This window comes from Rhinopithecus bieti, unplaced genomic scaffold, assembly GCF_001698545.2.
Source record: "Rhinopithecus bieti isolate Rb0 unplaced genomic scaffold, ASM169854v2 scaffold_12013, whole genome shotgun sequence".
Classification (NCBI taxonomy): domain Eukaryota; kingdom Metazoa; phylum Chordata; class Mammalia; order Primates; family Cercopithecidae; genus Rhinopithecus; species Rhinopithecus bieti.
The window spans coordinates 1,001,091-1,020,456 of record NW_016807120.1 but is presented as its reverse complement, the minus strand read 5'-3'; the positions used below and the strand labels follow the sequence as shown (position 1 = coordinate 1,020,456).

The window sequence follows — 19,366 nt, the reverse complement described above, 5'->3', positions numbered from 1 at the left end:
TTTTTTTTTTTTTTTTTTTTTTTTTTTCAAATGATTTTAACATAGAGGTCTGGGGCAGTAGACATATTGGTTGGATATAGCTTTCAGACCCATTTTGTTTGCCTGACATGATGTTTTTTCAACAGTTAAATGTCAAATACATTATATAAAAAATAGATTTTTGATCTTTATTTTTTGACAAAACGATCGTATCTGGTAAGTGATACTACTCTGAAGAATGATTTTTTTTTTACAAGTTGATATAATTACTCACATCTAAAATTGTAATTGACAAGATGTGATTAAAAGCAGAAGACTAGAGCTAATTCATGTTTTATCGAGGATTTTGGAAGAATATTTTGCTTTTAAGAACAAAAAATTATATTTATTTTAAGATGTTTGGTTTAAATTTCAAAGGATTCTGGACAATATTCTGATGGTTTTAAGTTTCTTGAAAATTATTAATCAATGAAAGATCTCTGACTTTCATAGACAGAAATACAAAATACAAAACATACAAAAAAATACAAAATACAAAATACACAAAATACAAAAAAAGTTTTAAAAAATCTCAACTATGTAATTTTTCAGTGAAATAAAACTATAGCACTGTCAAGGCCTTCCTCCTATAAAGAAATCAATATTATAAAGATACCACTTTTTTGAAATCATATTTTATTCAGCTAGCATCATGGAGTCAAGGCTAACCTAGAAAACCATTCCTATCACATCAAGCATGATTCCTACAGGTTGCTCCATTCATTCATTCATTCGCTCACTCAATAAACAAATATTTATTAGGGAAAACGTCACTATATGTCTAGCACTGTGCCGCATGTTCAATAAGGAACAGAAATTCCCAACAGAAATTCTGTTCAATAAGGAACAGAAATTCCATAAGGGTCATTCAGCGCATGACCCATGAGCTGAATTTGGTTCAAAGATCTGGTTTTTAACCAATGTTTATAGTTACTTATAACTAATCTTAATTATGGACCAAAATTTTAAGATCAGGATATTTTATATCAAGTCTATGAACCTGGTTTGTCTGAAAAATTAGAATTCTTGACAACACAACCCCTAATCTCCCCACAAATGGCTGGAGCTGAGAATCCTGCTTTAGGTGGAGAAAGAGCTTTCCCATTTGTCTTTGTTAATAATTAATGTTAGCTAACTGGTCTCATAGACACTTTTTATTTTCTGCTTTTGGTTCATTAAAAAAAAAAAAATACCTAGTCTTTACCCTCAAAGAACTTAGAAATGATTAGTTTTGACTCTGATTCTCATATTTTCTTCAACATAATTTTGATTATTAACTATATTAATGTATTTTTATAGGGATTCACCCCCTTACAACCAGCCTCTCATCTTACATTGTCAACTTTGTGATATTGTTATAACCTATTATCTCAACTTAAGTATCTCAGGTACATTAGTTACTTCAGGCAGAATTTGCCGTTTAAGTGATAAGTCACTAACAAGAAATGTTTCATTGATTATACTGCATAATTACTGTATTTCCTCTGACTTAAAAACAGCACATTGTGTAACTCTGCTTCCATTAACATAATTCTTTCATGGGTCTGATTAGCAGTAAGGCAATTTCTTTTTTTTTTTTTTTTTTTTTTTTTTTTTTTTTTTTGAGACGGAGTCTCGCTCTGTCACCCAAGCTGGAGTGCACTGGCCAGATCTCAGCTCACTGCAAGCTCCGCCTCCCGGGTTCACGCCATTCTCCTGCCTCAGCCTCCGGAGTAGCTGGGACTACAGGCGCCAGCCACCTCGCCCGGCTAGTTTTTTTGTATTTTTTAGTAGAGACGGGGTTTCACCGTGTTAGCCAGGATGGTCTCGATCTCCTGACCTTGTGATCCGCCCGCCTCGGCCTCCCAAAGTGCTGGGATTACAGGCTTGAGCCACCGCGCCCGGCCAAGCAATTTCAAATAAAGGCAAATAACTCCAATTCTGAAAACAGCTAGCTTTAAATTCAGATTATTTTACCTGTAAGTAATCTTCAGTAGCATTTGTCTGTCACCCCCAGTTTTCTCCAGCATAAAATAGAATCAATAAGATTTTTACTAAGTAGGATTGTTGGTGTGTTAAATGAGATATTCGATGGGCAAAACGACCTCAGAATGTTCTATCACATCATGGTCTCTTGATAATCCTCTTTTCTTTTCATAACCTACCTCACACAGCCCTTTGTCCCTTGTGACATGGAGGTGAAGTCCCCATTAACACATTCTGCACACTCCTTCACAAACATTACTCATTTTTGCTTTATATATTTGAGATTACAATGTGCAACTAATAAAATTATAGTCATAGACATCAATTTTATCATGTTATATCACAAAATTGGGATTTTATGATAGCATTTGTTTTCTTAATGGCCTTGAATTGACAATTTGTCACTTTGTATCTTTTTTGGAGAAAAATAGAAACCCATCAATAATTTAAACATTATTTTAATTCCTTCACCTTTCACATTCTTAGAGCAAGTTAAACAGCATAACTTGATTTTACTTGACTACAGTACTAGAAAAGGTCAATACAAATATAAATGAGACAGTATATAAAATATGAACATCTATTTCTACTTTTATTTTTTCTTTGAATCAAAATTTTTCTTGTTTGTGTTCTGGCCTAAACAACAATGAATGATACTGATAAATTCTACTTTTCAGTCAGCAGAATTGGTTTACAAATCTTAGATTCTGAGAAACATCTCAGTAATAGAATCTGCATATGAATGACACTAGGGTATATTACAAAATGAATCAAATTTTACTTATTTTTATAGAAAGTTTAAAGCTTTTCATACTTTTTTTCTACCAAAGACAGCTAAATGTCTCACTATAAAACACAGAGCTATCAAAGTAGAAAATTTGTTTGAAACAAACCATGTTTTGACAGATGAAAGTAAAAACATTAAATTATATCTTGTCTACCACCTTAATATAACTTGATTCTTAATATATAAAACTTATCTAGCATTTAATGACATTCAAAATAAAAATTGTATCACTTTCTGTTACTTTCTTGTTTTTTATTCTAAGACTTTGCATCACTCCACCAACTAATAGTACTATAATTAGTATATCATCATATTTCACCTGATTTAAATCATAAAAATTTTATGCATTCCTGCTAAACTCTTGTAATAATCAGCTTTATAGACATTATAAAGTGCTTCAATTTGTTAAAAATATGAATCCGTCTAATTTTTTACCGTTCAATTCACATTTACTTGTATCAGAAATGTACATGTTACTTTTTTAAATTTAAAAGCTACTTAGCAGCATGGTCTAATTTTAAATGTTTGCATTTATAGACATACAAATGACAAAAATTATACACCAAAATATTTAAACAAGTTATATTTATTGGCGGTATTCTCAGCTGAATAACTCATGTAATATTAAGACTACTTAATAATTAATTTCTAGCAAAATAAAATTTATAAATAATATATCTTATCCCAAAATATAAGGAAATGTGCAAAATAATTGGTTAGTTAGACTAACATAAGCTAAAACAATGTATTTGAGAATTTCCTGATGTATGGCTAAGTTTTTGTTATATAAGGCTTCTCTAGTGACCAAAAGAGTTTTAAGATTGTATGTATTTCAAGACCCTCATTGTGTAAATGAGAAAATTAGGCACAGGGTAATAAGATAATTTTGTGAAGCATAATTTCTTTGCATAATTGACAAAAGTAAATGAAGATAGTTTTAAAACTTAAAACAATCAAGTTGAATGCACTTTCTATTTTTATTTGCTATATATAGCCAATGTGGTTTATATCTACCTTACTAGCCATAAACTGTTGTTTTTATTTTTACTCAGTCAACAGAAAAGGCTTTGAATTCAATCTATCATTCCAAAAAAGTTATGGGATTTATAAAATAGCACATGAAGATTACTATGATGATGATGAAAATTCCATATTCTATCACAACCTGATGAACTATGAGTGTGAAACTACAAAAGACCCTCAGAGAGACAACCGTAACGTCTTCAATGCTATAAAAGTAGAAATCAGCACCACGCCCTCTCTGGACAGCTCCACACAAGGCGGCATCAACAAATGCACAAATACTGATATTACAGAAGCCAAACAGGATATCAACAACAAAAAGGGTGCATTTTCTGACAAAACAGGAGGGGATATTCACTATGAAGAAACTACCTTTTCTGAAGGGCCAGAAAGAAGACTGTCTCGTGAAGAGAGTCAGAAACCAGATATTTCAGACTGGGAGTGGTGTAGGAGTAAATCAGAAAGAACCCCTCGTCAGGTACAGTAAAGATTGTTCTTGCTGTTAAATTAAAGGTGATGCTAAATGTGATAGCCATGAAAAACATTATCAGTTGTTTATTTTATTCAATCTAGTCCAACATTAACTTCACTTGCCTCAATTAATTTCCATGATATTTAATTTTATTTCAAAGTGTCTTTTGAAGGACTTTTTAATTCTTTTAATCAGTTTAAAATCTATACATTTTACAATAGGAAGAGTTAAACAGGCTCTTTAAGAAGAGTAGGGCATTCTTTTTTAACCTCAAGTAACCTGCATAAATTCAGATTAGATTCTCAGAACTCACGGTTCAAATTAATTTAGTTTGTACATTTTATTTTTCCCTCCTCCATTCCAAAGGTATCTCTTAAGTCTCCAAGGGAAGTTTTTTTTTTTTTTTTCCATGCAAAGGCAAATATTTATACAACTTGCAGTGAGAAGTGTTGTTCTGTTGAAAGTATATTAGGCAGCTTGCCTATCAGTCTTACTAGAACTAATCCCTCCAGTACCCAGCAGAAAAAAAATTATTCCAGACTACATTCAGGTGAGCATTTGCAAGCCCTTATGAATGTTCCATCTCCTTAAATATGGAAGAATGGTTTTATAGTATTTAATAAAGCTAAAAGAATTTGCATTTGAATTTCTCGTCCTTTCCTAGATTTCAGCCTTCCTAAAATGGTGAGGGATCCTTCTTATTTATTGAAATGGCAGTGTGACATTGATATGAGATTTTTTTCTTTCTCCAAGCTCTCATATGTGATAATTAAGTTGCCCTTGCTTTCCACACTATTGATTTCCTAGGAAAAAGGAGTCTTTTTTCTACATGAGTTAATGGAAATCAGAATCTACATGCACCTAATCTCTGGAATCAAAAGCATTATTTTAGAAATACACTGATAGGAATAATGTATTCATTGATCAAAAGTATGATCATATAACACGAACTATAAATATGAGCAGAATAATTTGAGATTTTCTTTATTCTCAGTAAGTAAAACTACTAGTCTCCTGATATCATTGTTTTTAAAGTGAGTTGAATAGTAAAAGAAGGTGTATAAAATATAAGAAGAGATAGCCGGGCGCGGTGACTCACGCCTGTAATCCCAGCACTTTGGGAGGCCGAGGCGGGTGGATCACGAGGTCAGGAGATCCAGACCATCCTGGCTAACACGGTGAAACCCCGTCTCTACTAAAAATACAAAAAATTAGCGGGCGTGGTGGCGGCGCCTGTAGTCCCAGCTACTCGCGAGGCTGAGGCAGGAGGAATGGCGTGAACCCGGGGGAGGGGGACGGAGCTTGCAGTGAGCCGAGATCGCACCACTCCTCCAGCCTGGGCGGACAGAGCCAGGACTCCGTCTCAAAAAAAAAAAAAAAAAAAAGAAAGGCAAAGAAAGAAAAAAAGAATGAAAGATAGGTTGTGCATAGTTGTGCATATTGTTTAGAGATTAGAAATCAAAGGAAAATATCACTAAATATTTGTCATAAATTAAATAATACAGTAAAAGGTGGAGGCCAAAGAACACAACACTCCATATGTTTAGAAAAAATGTGTTTTCCCAGCTAAGAGGGGAATTCCAACACTTTCATCATCAATTTGCCCCTAAATAATCTAAACCTCTTAGTCTTGCACTTAGAAATTGTTTTAAGTTATGTTCATAATGAAGCAAGTGTGTGTGTGTGTCCATCTCAATAACTTGTAACTACCTTGGGTGCTAGTCACCTATATCATCCTCATGATTACCCCTTACGGATTACAGCTATCTTGAATCTTACTCATATTTTTGTTACATTCTTTTATCACAAATGTATGTACTTCTAACATAACACAATGTTTAGCTTTGCTAATTTTGAGCCTTCTAAAGATGGTATCATGCTGTATATAGTCTTCTGGGGCCTGCTTTTGTTCATTTAACATTACTGAGTAGCTCAATTTTCTTATTTATTTCATCAAAACTGTTGGAATTATTATCTAAAATACCACAACTAAATGCCTTCATTTAAAAGCCTTGGTTATAGTTTGGAAAGTAGAGTCAAATAACTGTAACTAGAACATGAATAACTGTAACTAGAATGTGAAAGAATCAGACACGTTTGCACAGAAGAATGATGAAGAACAACTTCCCCACAATCTTCTTTAAATCAAAAATTAAAATGATTTATGTGAAGTATAAAACTTTGATCAATCCAGATATCTTTCAGCTATAAATATTGGCTTGTTAAATATAGATATTTAAACAACTGTAATGATCAAGTCTTTCAGGAAACTTCTCTGAAATGGTCACCATGAAAAATAATGATTAGAGGTAAGATGGATAATACAATATTCTGGAAAGGTAAAACTTTTTATTTCCAGGGCCTAATTAAAATTAAATAAAATACTATCATAAATTTTAAAACAACAGGAAGAAATCCTAAACCGCAGATTGACGTTTTTCGTATAACCTTCCCTTAGTAAAAGTACCTGTGGTCTTTAAGGTTAGCCTCAAATAGAAATACAAAATGTTAAATTAAAAAAGTGTTACAAAATTATACGAAACATTTTAAAGCACAAAGTTTAAAATGTTCACATTGTAATTTAAAATGTTAGCAAAAAATGCATTTAGGACTGAAAACCTTATGAGAACTTTTCCTAAGACCAAAACAGCTTTTAATTCTTACCCTTTTCTTCAGCAGCAAATATTACATGGAAGTGAATGATGACTTAGAAAGGACTTTCATTTTTATCTTTTTCTTCCCAGTGCCGTTTGTTGCTTTCAGCTATGTTAACATATGTATCTTATATAGTGATGCATTAAACTGTGTGGTAGACACTGCAGTTACTCTATAAAAACACTACTTCTTTTGATTGTTTTATGGTTGTACTTTCAAACATTTAGGCTCAATTTATCAATTTGTGTCTAACGGTACTACATTTAATAGTATGTGTTCTCGGGATTTTTTTAAAAAGCAGATTTGGTTTTAAACATATTTAGTGAGCTCTCCTTTATTTGTACAATATGCTTTGTTTAATTTTTTATTGAAGTTTATGTTAACAATTCTCAGTATATTTTCTTGGAAGTCCTGGTAGGAGTGAGACTATCATCACATCAAGGTTAAGGTGTAGAAATGATGGTAATAGAATGGCTTCAGTAGATTTAAATGTGATCCAATAAAATTTACAAGAATTGAAGGTATTCATAAGACTGAAATTCAATTTTAACCTGGTCACATAATTGCTTCTTTTTGAACACCTAATAAGTAGAAATCTAAGCAGTTTACCATTTTGAAAGTTCAGAAGGAATAGTCAGAAGTGTCAGAGATTTTTAGTTAGAAAGTCTTAATGCGATAGCCACTGGTATGACTCTTTCTGAAATGAAATGATAATTTTTTAGAACCCCAAATTTTGTCATCTATGAATAAAGAAAATTAGACTTATAAAATAATCAGCTGGCCTGTGGGTGATCACTCTATTTTCTCTTTTAATACTAAGTTCATAAAATTACCTGGATTCCATTTTCTTTCCTTTTAATGTTCTGTTTTAGAGTTCCAGAAACTCACTCATTTATTTTGTGAATCAAAACATAGATATCCTGAAACTTTTAATCTATTTACAATCCTATCATTATAGGATCTGTAAGGTACAAGGTCCTCCATTTTGCCAGTAGGATGTTTTAAAAACAGATTCTGAAAGGTTCCCTCTCAAGTGAAAGACAAACCAGGGGGAGGTAATTGTGTTTAAATTTGTACATAGTCACTTAGCTTAAGGGATAAATAAGGCCAATAATGTCGCCTGAGAATCAAGGAAATTTTATTTTCATTTTAAGGAAAATGTTTTAGCTATCTAAAAACAGTTTTCTAAAGTTATGTTGTATCAGTTGTTAATAGAGTTTAGTAGCAGTATTGGTTTCTATAGTATTTTTAAAATATTATTGTTTATTTAAGTAATTTTCATAGGAAACTACAGAATCTAAAAGCTAGCTAGACTATTTTGAGTTCTTTAGATCAGAGCCTCTCAGGCTTTAATGTGCATACTAGTCAAATGGGTATCTTATTAAAATGTGGATTTTGATTGATTAGGTATGAGATGGGATCCAAGATTCTCCATTCCTAATAAGCTTCCAGATAATTTCTGTACAAAACCAAGGTCCCACCTCAGACCTACAGAATCAAAATCCCGCAGTAGGCTAATATACACATTAAAAATTTAAAAGCACTGCTTTAGATTCTAATTGCTAGAGAATGGGCATGAGTTTGAAGTGCAGGGCAAAATTAATTCTTTCTGTTTAAGATATGACCCATTAAGTATAAAGCTGGAAGAAAATACTCAATACACATATCTCTTCCCTCTTCCTAAAACTGTGCATCTTTTCTTTTCACTTTAAAAAACAAACTATTTTAAAAATGAGGAGGGCATATTGCTGTTTTCTGTGACACTATTAGCTTAAAATGAAGATGCCTAAACTTGTCTCTGAGTAATTTCTGACATTTTAACTGAAATGACCATACTAGAAAAAATTCACTTAAAACCTATTTATAGCCTCCACCTGGTCATCTTAACAAAATGATCATCTGGAATATACTTTAATTTTGACTACATTCATTTGTTTGAAGTGCTTAGTTTATTACTCGCTGTTCAGAAATTTGAAAATTTGCTACACTGCCTAGTTTTTATAAAAGTATAAACTTTATTGTTTTTATAATTATTAAACTAACTTATAATTATTGTAGAAAATCTAGAAATTGCCGATAAGCAAAGAAAAAAACTCATTTCCACCTACCCAGAGTTAACCACTGTTTACATTTTGCTGTATAAAATATCACACTCTTTTCTATGCATACATTTTACTTTTGACAAAACAAACAAACAAACAAAAACAGTCCTGCTGTATGTACTGCATGCACTCTGCTTTTCTCCACTTAACAGCATAACTTTAACCTCAATTTAATTGTTTCATCCCTTTGTGTCATTATCTGGGAACCTAAGGGAATTTTATTCTAAACTACTTCAGATATTTCATAGTACATTTTGTGATCCTCACAGCATGCATCATTTTGCCGCAATGAGTAAAAATAGCTCTAACTGCTCACGTTCTACAAATTCAAGGGAATTAGCATTGGATCAAAACTTGCATTGAATCACATAATTTACCTGTTGGCTAAGAATTCTGTTAACAGTCTCATAAAAGTCTCCTGGTTTATGAAACCTAAAAGATTGTGTACTGAAGTGACCCAGCTGTGGCTTAAATCTCTCCTTGGTTACTCTCTACTTGAACTCAAGTAACTAGGAATTCACTATATTTTTAAAACTTTTTATTGTGAGCTAATACATGACCTACAAAACAGTTGCAAAAAATAGTACAAAGTTTCAATATATCTTAATTCAGTTCCCACTAACGTAAACATGTTACACTGTACAATGCAATTATCAAGAAATTAATAACTAATCTCTAAATTTTATTTCAGTTTTACCAATTGTCCTCTTTCTGGTTCTGGATCTAATCCCTGATGATATATTGTACTTGTTTTTATGACTCCTTACCTCCAATTTGTAACAGTTTCTCACTCTTTCTTCGTCTTGCATGATGTTTACTCTTTTGAAGACTACTAGCCAATTTTGTTTTTGTTTTTGGAATACCCCTCATTAGTAATTGTCTTATTTTTCAGTTGATAGAATTAAAGACAAGAATATCACCAAAGTGATGTCTGTCTTTTCTAGTTCGTCATATCAAAAGGTACATGATGTTGATACATCTTATGATGGTGATGTTCCCTTCATAAAATTGGTGTCTGCCAGATTTCTTCATGTAAAACTTCTATTTTTCCCCCTTGTGATTTTTAAGTGTCTTGTGGAGAGATATTTTGAGGTTATGCAGATATTATGCTTCATATCACAACTTGCCCACTAACTTTAGCATGCACTTATGAATCTTACCTGCAACAGTTATTATGTAATGGTAATTTTCTATTTCTACCATTATTCTTTTTGTTTCATTCTTTGCATATTACAAATAAGGAGGTGGTAAACATTTTTATACATGATTCCTGATGCACATAAACACATTTAAATTTTTTTTTATTTCAATAGTTTTTTTTTTTGTTTGTTTGTTTGTTTTTTTTTTTTTTGATATCGAGTCTCTGTCACCCAGGCTGGAGTGCAGTGGCGCCATCTCGGCTCACTGCAAGCCCCGCCTCCCGGGTTCACGCCATTCTCCTGCCTCAGCCTCCCGTGTAGCTGGGACTACAGGTGCCCGCCACCATGCTCGGCTAATTTTTTTGTTTTTTTAGTACAGACGCGGTTTCACCGTGTTAGCCAGGATGATCTTGATCTCCTGACCTCGTGATCCGCCTGTCTTGACCTCTCAAAGTGCTGAGATTACAGGCGTGAGCCACTGCACCCAGCCTATTTCAATAGGTTTTTAGGGAACCTGTGGTGTTTGGTTGCAAAAGTTCTTTAGTGGTGATTTCTGAGATTTTGGTGCACCCATCACCCGACTAGTGTACACTGTACCCAATGTGTAGTCTTTTATCCCTAGCTAACCCCACCCTTTCTCCTGAGTCTCCAAAGTCCAATGTATCATTCTTACACTTTTGCATCCTCATGGCTTAACTCACACATATGAATGAGAATATATGATGTTTGATTTTTGATTTCTGAGTTGCTTCACTTAGAATAATAGTCTCTAATTCTATGCAGGTTGCTGTGAATGCCAATATTTTGTTCCTTTTTATGGCTGAGTAGTATTCCTTGTATATATACACCACAATTTCTTTATCAACTCGTTGATTGATAGGGTTTTGGGCTGGTTCCATATTTTTGTGATTACAAATTCTGCTGTGATAAACATGCATGTGCAGGTATGTTTTTCATATAATGACTTCTTTTCCTCTGGGTAGATACCTACTAGTGGGATTGCTGGATCAAATGGTATATCACTTTTAGTTCTTCAAGGACTTTCCACACTGTTTTCTATAATGGTTGTACTAGTTTACATTACCACCAACAGTGTAAAAGTGTTCCCGTTTTACCACATCCCTGCCAACATCTATTATTTTTTTACTTTATAATTATGGCCATTCTTGCAAATGTGAGGTGGTATCACATTGTGATGTTGATTTGCATTTCCCTGATCATTAGTGATGTTGAGCATTTTTCTGTGTGCTTCTGGCCATGTGTATATCTTCTTTTGAGAATTGTCTATTCATATCCTTTGCCCACTTTTTGGTGGGATTGTTTATTCCTCGATGACCTATTTGAGTTCTTTGTAGATTCTAGATATCACTCTTTTGTCAGATGTATAGACTGTGAGGATTTTTTTCCCATCCTATGGCTTGTCTGTTAACTCTGCTGATTATTGCTTTCACTGTGCAGAAGCTTTTTAGTTTACTGAAATCCCATCTATTTATCTTCATTTTTGTTGCATTTGCTTTTATGTTCTTGGTCGTTAAGACTTTAACTAAGCCAATATCTAGAAGGGTTTTGTCAATTTTATCCTATAGGATATTTATGACTTCAGGTCTTAGATTTAAGTTGTGATCCATCTTGGGTTGATTTTTGCATAAGGTGAAAGATGAGGATCCAGTTTCTTTCTTTTACATGTGACTTGCCAATTAGCCCAGCACCATTTGTTGAATAGGATGTCCTTTCCCCCACTTTATGTTTTTGTTTGCTTTGTCAAAGATGAGTTAACTGTAAGTATTTGGTTTTATTTCTGGATTCTCTATTCTGTTCCATTGGTCTATGTGTCTGTTTTTATGCCAGTACCATAATATTTTGGTGACCATGGCCTTGTATTATAGTTTGAATTTGGGAAATGTAACTCCTCCAGATTTGTTCTTTTTGCTTAGTCTTGCTTTGGCTATGTGGGCTCTTTTTTTGGTTCCACATGAATTTTAGGACTGTTTTTTCTAGTTCTGCGAAGGAATGATGGTGGTATTTTGATGGGAATTGCATTGAATTCATAGATTTCCTTTGGCAATAAGGTCATTTTCACAAAATTGATTATACCCATACGTGAGCATGGAATGTGTTTCCATTTGTTTGTGTCATCTATGATCTCTTTCAGCAGTGTTTGGTAGTTTTCCTTGTCTTTCACCTCCAAGTATTTTACTGTTTTTGCAGCTGTTGTGAAAGGGGTTGAGTTATTGGTTTGATTCTCAATTTGGTTGCTGTTGATGTATAGTAGATCTACTGATTTGTGTACATTAATTTGTGTCCTGAAACTTTGCACATTTATTTACCAGTTCTAGGTACTTTTTGGATGAGTCGTTAGGGTTTTCCAGGATCATCACAAACAGCAACAATTTGACTTCCTCTGTGCCAATTTGCCCTTTATTCCTTTCTCTTGTCTGATTGCTTGGCTAAGACTTCTATGTTGAATAGAAGTGATGAAAGAGGGTATCCTTGTCTTGTTCCACGTCTCAGGGCATATGTTTTCTACTTTTCCCTGTTCAGTATAATGTTGGCTGTGGATTTGTCATAGATGGCTTTTATTACCTTAAGATATGTCCCTTCTATGCTGATTTTGCTGAGGGTTTTAATCATAAAGAGATACTGGGTTTTGTCAAATGCTTTTTCTGCATCTATTGAGATGATTATGTGATTTTTGTTTGTAATTCGGTTTGTGTGGTATATTACATTTATGGACTTACATATGTAAAACCATTCCTGCATCCCTGGTATGAAACCCACTTGATCATGGTGGATTCTCTTTTTGGCATGCTGTTGGATTCAGTTAGCTAGTGCTTTGTTGAGGATTTTTGCATCTATGTTCATCAGGAATACTGGCCCATAGTTTTCTTTAGTTGTTATGTCCTTCCCTGGTGTTGATATTAGAGTGATACTGGCTTTGTAGAATGATTTTGGAAGAATTCTCTCTTTCTCTATCTTTTGGAATAATGTCAATAGGATTGGTACCAATTTTTCTTTGGATGTCTGATAGAATTCAGCTGTGAATTCGTCTGGTCCTGGACTTTTTTTGGTTGGCAAATTTTTAATTACATTTTAATCTTGCTGCTTGTTATTGGTCTGTTTAAAGATTCTATATCTTCCTGGTTTAATCTAGAAGAGTTGTATAGTTCTGGGAATTTATTCATCTCCTCTAGGTTATTTAGTTTATGTGCATAAAGGCATTCATATTAGCCTTGAATAATCTTCTGTATGTGTGTGGTATCAGCTGTAATATTTCCCATTTCATTTGTAATTGAGCTTATTTGGATTTTCTCTCTTCTTTTCTTGATTAATCTCGCTAATGGTCTAGAGATTTTATTTATCTTTTCAAAGAACCAGCTTTTTGTTTCATTTATCTTTTGTATTTTTGTTTGTTTGTTTGTTTCAATTTCATTTAGTTCTGCTCTGATATTTGTTATTTCTTTCCTTCTGCTGGGGTTGGGTTTGAATTGTTCTTGTTTCACCAGTTCCATGTCTATTTGTGTTCTTTCAGAATTTTTGGTGTAGGTATTTAATACTATAAACTTTGCTCTCAGCACCACTTTTGCTGTGTCCCAGAGGTTTTGATAAGTTTTGTCACTATTATCATTCAGTTCAAAGAATTTTTAAATTTCTATCTTGATTTCATTTTTGACCCAATAGTCATTCGGGAGCAGGTTATTTAATTTCCATGTATTTGCCTGCTTTTCAGGCTTCCTTTTGGAGTTGGTTTTCAATTTTATTCCACTGTGGTCTGAAAGAATACTTAATACAACTTCAATTTTCTTAAATTTACTGAGACTTGTTTTGTGGCTTATCATATGGTCTATCTTGGAGAATGTTCCATGTGCTGATGAATAGAATGTATATTCTATTGGGTAGAATGTTCTATAAATATCTGTTAAATCCATTTGTTCTAGGATACAGTTTAAGTTCATTGTTTCTTTGTTGACTTTGCATCTTGATGACCTGTCTAGTGCTGTCTTTGGAGTATTAAAGTCCCCCACTATTATTGTGCTGCCATCTGTCTCATTTCTTAGGTCTAGTGGTAATAGTTTTATAAATCTGGGAACTCCAGTGTTAGGTGCATGTATATTTAGAATTGTGATTATTTTCCTGTTACGCTAGTTCTTTTTTCATTGCACAATGTCCCTCTTTGTCTTTTTAAACTGCTGTTGCTTTACAGTTTGCTTTGTCTGATGTAAGCATAGCTACTCTTGCTCACTTTTGGTGTCCATGTGAATCCTTATGTCTTAGGTCAGTCTCCTGAAGATGGCAGAAACTTGGTTAGTGAACTCTTATCCACTCTGCCATTCTGTATCTTGTAAGTGGAGCATTTAGACCATTTACATTCAATGTTAGTATTGAGATGTGAGAAACTATTCTATCCTTCATGGTATTTGTTGCCTGAATACTTTGGGTTTTTTTTCATTGCGTTATTGTTATACAGGTCCTATGAGATTTATGCTTTTAGGGGGTTCTGTTTTGGTGTATTTTGAGGATATGTTTCAATAGTTAGAGCTCATTTTAGCAGTTCTTGTAGTGCTGGCTTGGTAGTGGCAAATTCTCTCAGCATTTGTTTTTCTGAAAAGGACTGTGTCTTTCCTTCATTTATGAAGCTTAATTTCACTGGATACAAAATTCCTGGATGATGATTGTTTTGTTTAAGGAGGCTAAACGTAGGACCCCAATCTCTTCTAGGGTGTAGGATTTCTGCTGAGAAATCTGCTGTTAATCTGATAGGTTTTCCTTTGTAGGTTACCTGATGCTTTTGCCTCACAGTTCTTAAGATTATTTCCTTTGTCTTGACTTTTGGTAACCTGATGACTATGTTCCTAGGAGATGATCTTTTCGCAGTGAATTTCCCAGGTGTTCTTTGAGTTTCTTGTATTCGGATGTTTAGATGTCTAGCAGCACCGAGGAGGTTATCCTGGATTATTCCCTCAAATATGTTTTTCAAACTTTCAGATTTCTCTTTTTCCTCAGGAATACAATTTGTTCTTAGGTTTGGATGTTTAACATAGTCCCAAACTTCTCGTAGGCTTTGTACATTTTTAAAAATTCTTTTTTCTTTGTCTTTGATGGATTTGGTTAATTCAAAAGTCTGTCTTTGAGCTCTGGAGTTTTTTCTTCTGCTTGTTCAATTCTATTGCTGAGACTTTCCAGTGCATTTTGCATTTCTCTGAGTGTGTACTTGATTTCCTGAAGTTGTGATTGTTTTTTCTTTATGCTTTCTATTTCACTGAAGAATTTTCCTTTCATATCCTGTATCATGCTTTTGATTTCTTGAAGTTGGACTTCACCTTTCTCTGGTGCCTCCTTGATTAGCTTATTAATCAACCTTCTGGATTATTTTTCTGGAAATTCAGAGATTTCGTCCTGGTTTGGATCCACTGCTGGTGAGCTGGTATGATCTTTTCAGGGTGTTAAAGAAACTTGTTCTGTCATATTACCAGAATTGTTTTTCTGGTTCCTTCTCATTTGGGCAGACTATGTCAGAGGGAAGATCTGGAATTCAAGCACTGCTGTTCAGGTTCTTTTGTCCTATGGGGTGATTCCTTGATATGGCGTTCTCCTTCTTTCCCTAGGAATGGGGCTTCCAGAGAGCCAAACTGTAGTGATTGTTTTTGCTCTTCTGGGTCTAGTCACCCAGCAGAGCTACTGGACTCCAGTCTGGTACTGGGGAGTATCTGCAAAGAGTTCTGTGATGTGATCATCTTCAGATCTTGCAGACATGGATACCAGCACCTCCTCCGGTGGAAGCAGCAGGGGCGTGAAGTGGACTCTGTGAGGGTCTTTGGTTGTGTTTTTGTTTAGTGTGCTGGTTTTGTGTTTGTTGACCTTCAGCCAGGAAGTGACACTTTCAAGAGTGCATCAGCTACAGTCCTATAAGGAGGATGCAAACTTACCCTAGGGACACCTGGTTAAGTATTCAGGCCTCTCAGGTGGTGGGCATGGCTATAGCGCTCCCAAGAGATTATTGCTTTTGCCTTGACTACCAAGGCAGGTAGAGAAAGACCACTAGGTGGTAGCAGGGATAGGCAAGTCTGAGCTCAGCCTCTCCTTGGGCAGGGCTTGCTGCAGCCGCTGTGGGGGATGGGGGTGTGGTTCCCTGTCCAATGGAGTTATATTCCCAAAGAGAGGATTATGGCTACCAACGTTGAGTCACACAGGTCACCAGGGAAGTGGGAGAAAGCCACCAGCCACAGGTCTCACTCCACTCCCAAATGCAGCCCACAGTCCTAGAGGTCAGTCTCACTCCCACTGTGTCCCCCTAACAGCCTGGCATCTAATTTCCAGGCAGCCAGTGACCAGGCTGAGAACTTGCCTCAGACCACCAGCCTCCCTGCTAAGAATGCAAGCTGACTCACAGGTTTTTGGAGTCCTAGGGAGCCTGCAGCAGTGATCCAATTCCTTCAAAGGATGTGTGAATTCTTTTGGCTTTCTTGGTATGTTCCTGCAGTAGTTCTTGGAACAAAAGGTCATGATGTGAGTCTCCACATGCTGCTCTGTCCCTCTGAGTGGGAACTGCAAGCCAGTCCTGCCTCCTATCTGCCATCTTCACAAGGTCTTCTACCATTCTTTCTATATTTAGTATGGGAATTCTACTATAAGGAAAAGCTATCTCTTCTCCTTCATTTACCTATTTATTTCTTTATTTATGTCAGTATGGACTCATAGATGTTTATTTTAACTTATAGATCATAAACTATACTATCATTTATTTTGTTACCCCCAACTATCCTATATTTGGCCATTGGGAGCTCTTTCATGTTGGTATCTCTATCTATCCAACATGCCATAATCATTTTTTAGCATTTTCTGACTTTCCGACAGCACGACACATTCCAGCATCATTGTGTATTTTCCTTAACCTTGCCTCAGAATCAACAGTTTTTCCAAGGAGCCCTGATTCCTTTAACTGGAAAATAGTATTGAGAAGCCAAAATCTGGGTGCTAGATATGCTTATTGCCACTGAGGTATCTTGCTTCTAACCCCTATCCTACAGAGCTAGGAAATGTGTGTGTGTGTGTGTGTGTACATGTGAAATAAATACACGTGAACATATATATACACATGCTGATGTGTTTATCTATATTTCTACATTAATTACTCCATATTAGTAATTTTAAAACGAGTTTATACTGATAACTCCAATTCCAATCAACTACTACAGAGTTCTTTCAAGTCTTTTATTCACAAATACGTTTACTTTTTTGCCGAGTTCTGATATACACATAAAGAAATTTAGAATTGCTAACCCACACCCCTGTAGGAAAAAAATATTAAGAGTATAATAATTATAAATGGTTTTTACCTTTAGCTTACAGGTTACAGTCAAAACATTATCTTTCAAAGTTACTTAGATTAGTTCTTTGCTTTTCCATTTTTCCATTCCCTTCATTTTATGTTACATTTTTCATGATTTATATTTGACTATTGAAGCATGATTAGGTTTTCAAACATCAGAACGATATAAAACATGATGTAGTTTGGCTGTGTCTCCTCCCAAGTCTCATTTTGAACTGTAGCTCCCATAATTCACACACATTATGGGAGGAACCCAGTGGGAGATCACTGAATCATGGGGACTGGTTTCCTCCATACTCTTCCCGTGGTAGTGAATAAGTCTCACAAGATCTGATGGTTTCATAAGGGGAAAATCCTTTCACTTGGTTTTCATTCTCTCTTGCCTGCCACCATCTAAGACATTCTTTTCCCTGTCTGTCATGATTGTGAGGCCTTCCCAGTCATGTGGAACTGTGAATCCATAAAACCTTGTTTTCTTTATAAATTACCCAGTCTCAGGTATGTCTTTATCAGCAACATGAGAATGGACTAATACAAAAGGCATATACGCTTCATTCATTTTTCTTCCCTGATTTTATTTTTCTCATTCTTTCCTCCTTGTTCCTACATACCCTCTATAAGTAACCAATCATATAGTTTATGGTTTAACATTCCTGTATTTCTTTTTGCACAACTGGGTAGATACATGTTTATCTTCTTATATCCCCCCTTCTCTTACATATAGATACGCTTCATGCTTTACTTTTTTCCTTAACAATAAATACTAGACATCACTACATATTAGTTCATAGACATCTTCCTCATGGCTGTATAATAACCCAGTGTGAATATACCATAGTAAATTTAACTACTCTGCTTGTTTCCAATATTTTACAGTAAAATCAGTACTGCAATGAGTAACTAACCTTGTATGTATGTATTTGTACATTGTTGGAGGTATAGTTCCAGGATAAATTCTTAGAATTAGAGTTTCTTGGTCAAATGATGAATGTAGTTTTGTGAGGAATTGCCAAATACCCCTCTAGAAGGATTATACCAGTTTCTACTCCTATCAGCAATGTATGGAGGAAGATCTTTTTTCCCACCACTTCAGTGACAGTGTATATTATCATACTTTTAAACTTTTTCCAGCGTGATAGGAGAGAAATGATATCTCAGAGTTTTTAAAATTATAATTATCTAATTGTAAGTAAGCTTGAATAGTTTTCTTTTTTTTATTTATTTATAAAGAAGAGAATTTTATTTTCTCACAGTTCTAGGGACTGGGAAGTCCAAGATCAAGGCACCAGCATTTGGTGTCCAACGAGGGCTTTTTTGCTGTGTCCTTATATGGGGGACGTCAGAAGGTCAAGAGAGACTAACTCCCTGCATCAAGTCCTAGTTTGATGGCATTAATCTATTTCTTTCTTTCTTTCTTTCTTTCTTTCTTTCTTTCTTTCTTTCTTTCTTTCTTTCTTTCTTTCTTTCTTTCTTTCTTATTTTTTTATTATACTTTAAGTTCTAGGGTACTTGTGCATAACGTGCAGGTTTGTTACATATGTATACTTGTGCCATATTGGTGTGCTGCACCCGTCAACTCGTCAGCACCCATCAATTCATCATTTATATCAGGTATAACTCCCAATGCAATCCCTCCCCCCTCCCCCCTCCCCATGATAGGCCCCGGTGTGTGACATTCCCCTTCCCAAGTCCAAGTGATCTCATTGTTCAGTTCCCACCTATGAGTGAGAACATGCGGTGTTTGGTTTTCTGTTCTTGTGATAGTTTGCTAAGAATGATGGTTTCCAGCTGCATCCATGTCCCTACAAAGGACGCAAACTCATCCTTTTTTATGGCTGCATAGTATTCCATGGTGTATATGTGCCACATTTTCTTTCT

At 34.8% G+C, this 19,366-nt stretch overlaps 1 protein-coding gene across 1 annotated transcript in view; it reads left to right on the top strand.

Annotated features, from left to right (window-relative positions):
- Positions 1-19,366, top strand: part of GPR149 (G protein-coupled receptor 149) — a 103,351-nt gene that overhangs the window by 5,137 nt on the left and 78,848 nt on the right. Inside the window, exon 3 of the mRNA XM_017880265.1 lies at positions 3,823-4,271. Coding sequence (XP_017735754.1) covers positions 3,823-4,271 — 449 coding nt within the window. The remainder of the gene's footprint in view (positions 1-3,822; positions 4,272-19,366) is intronic.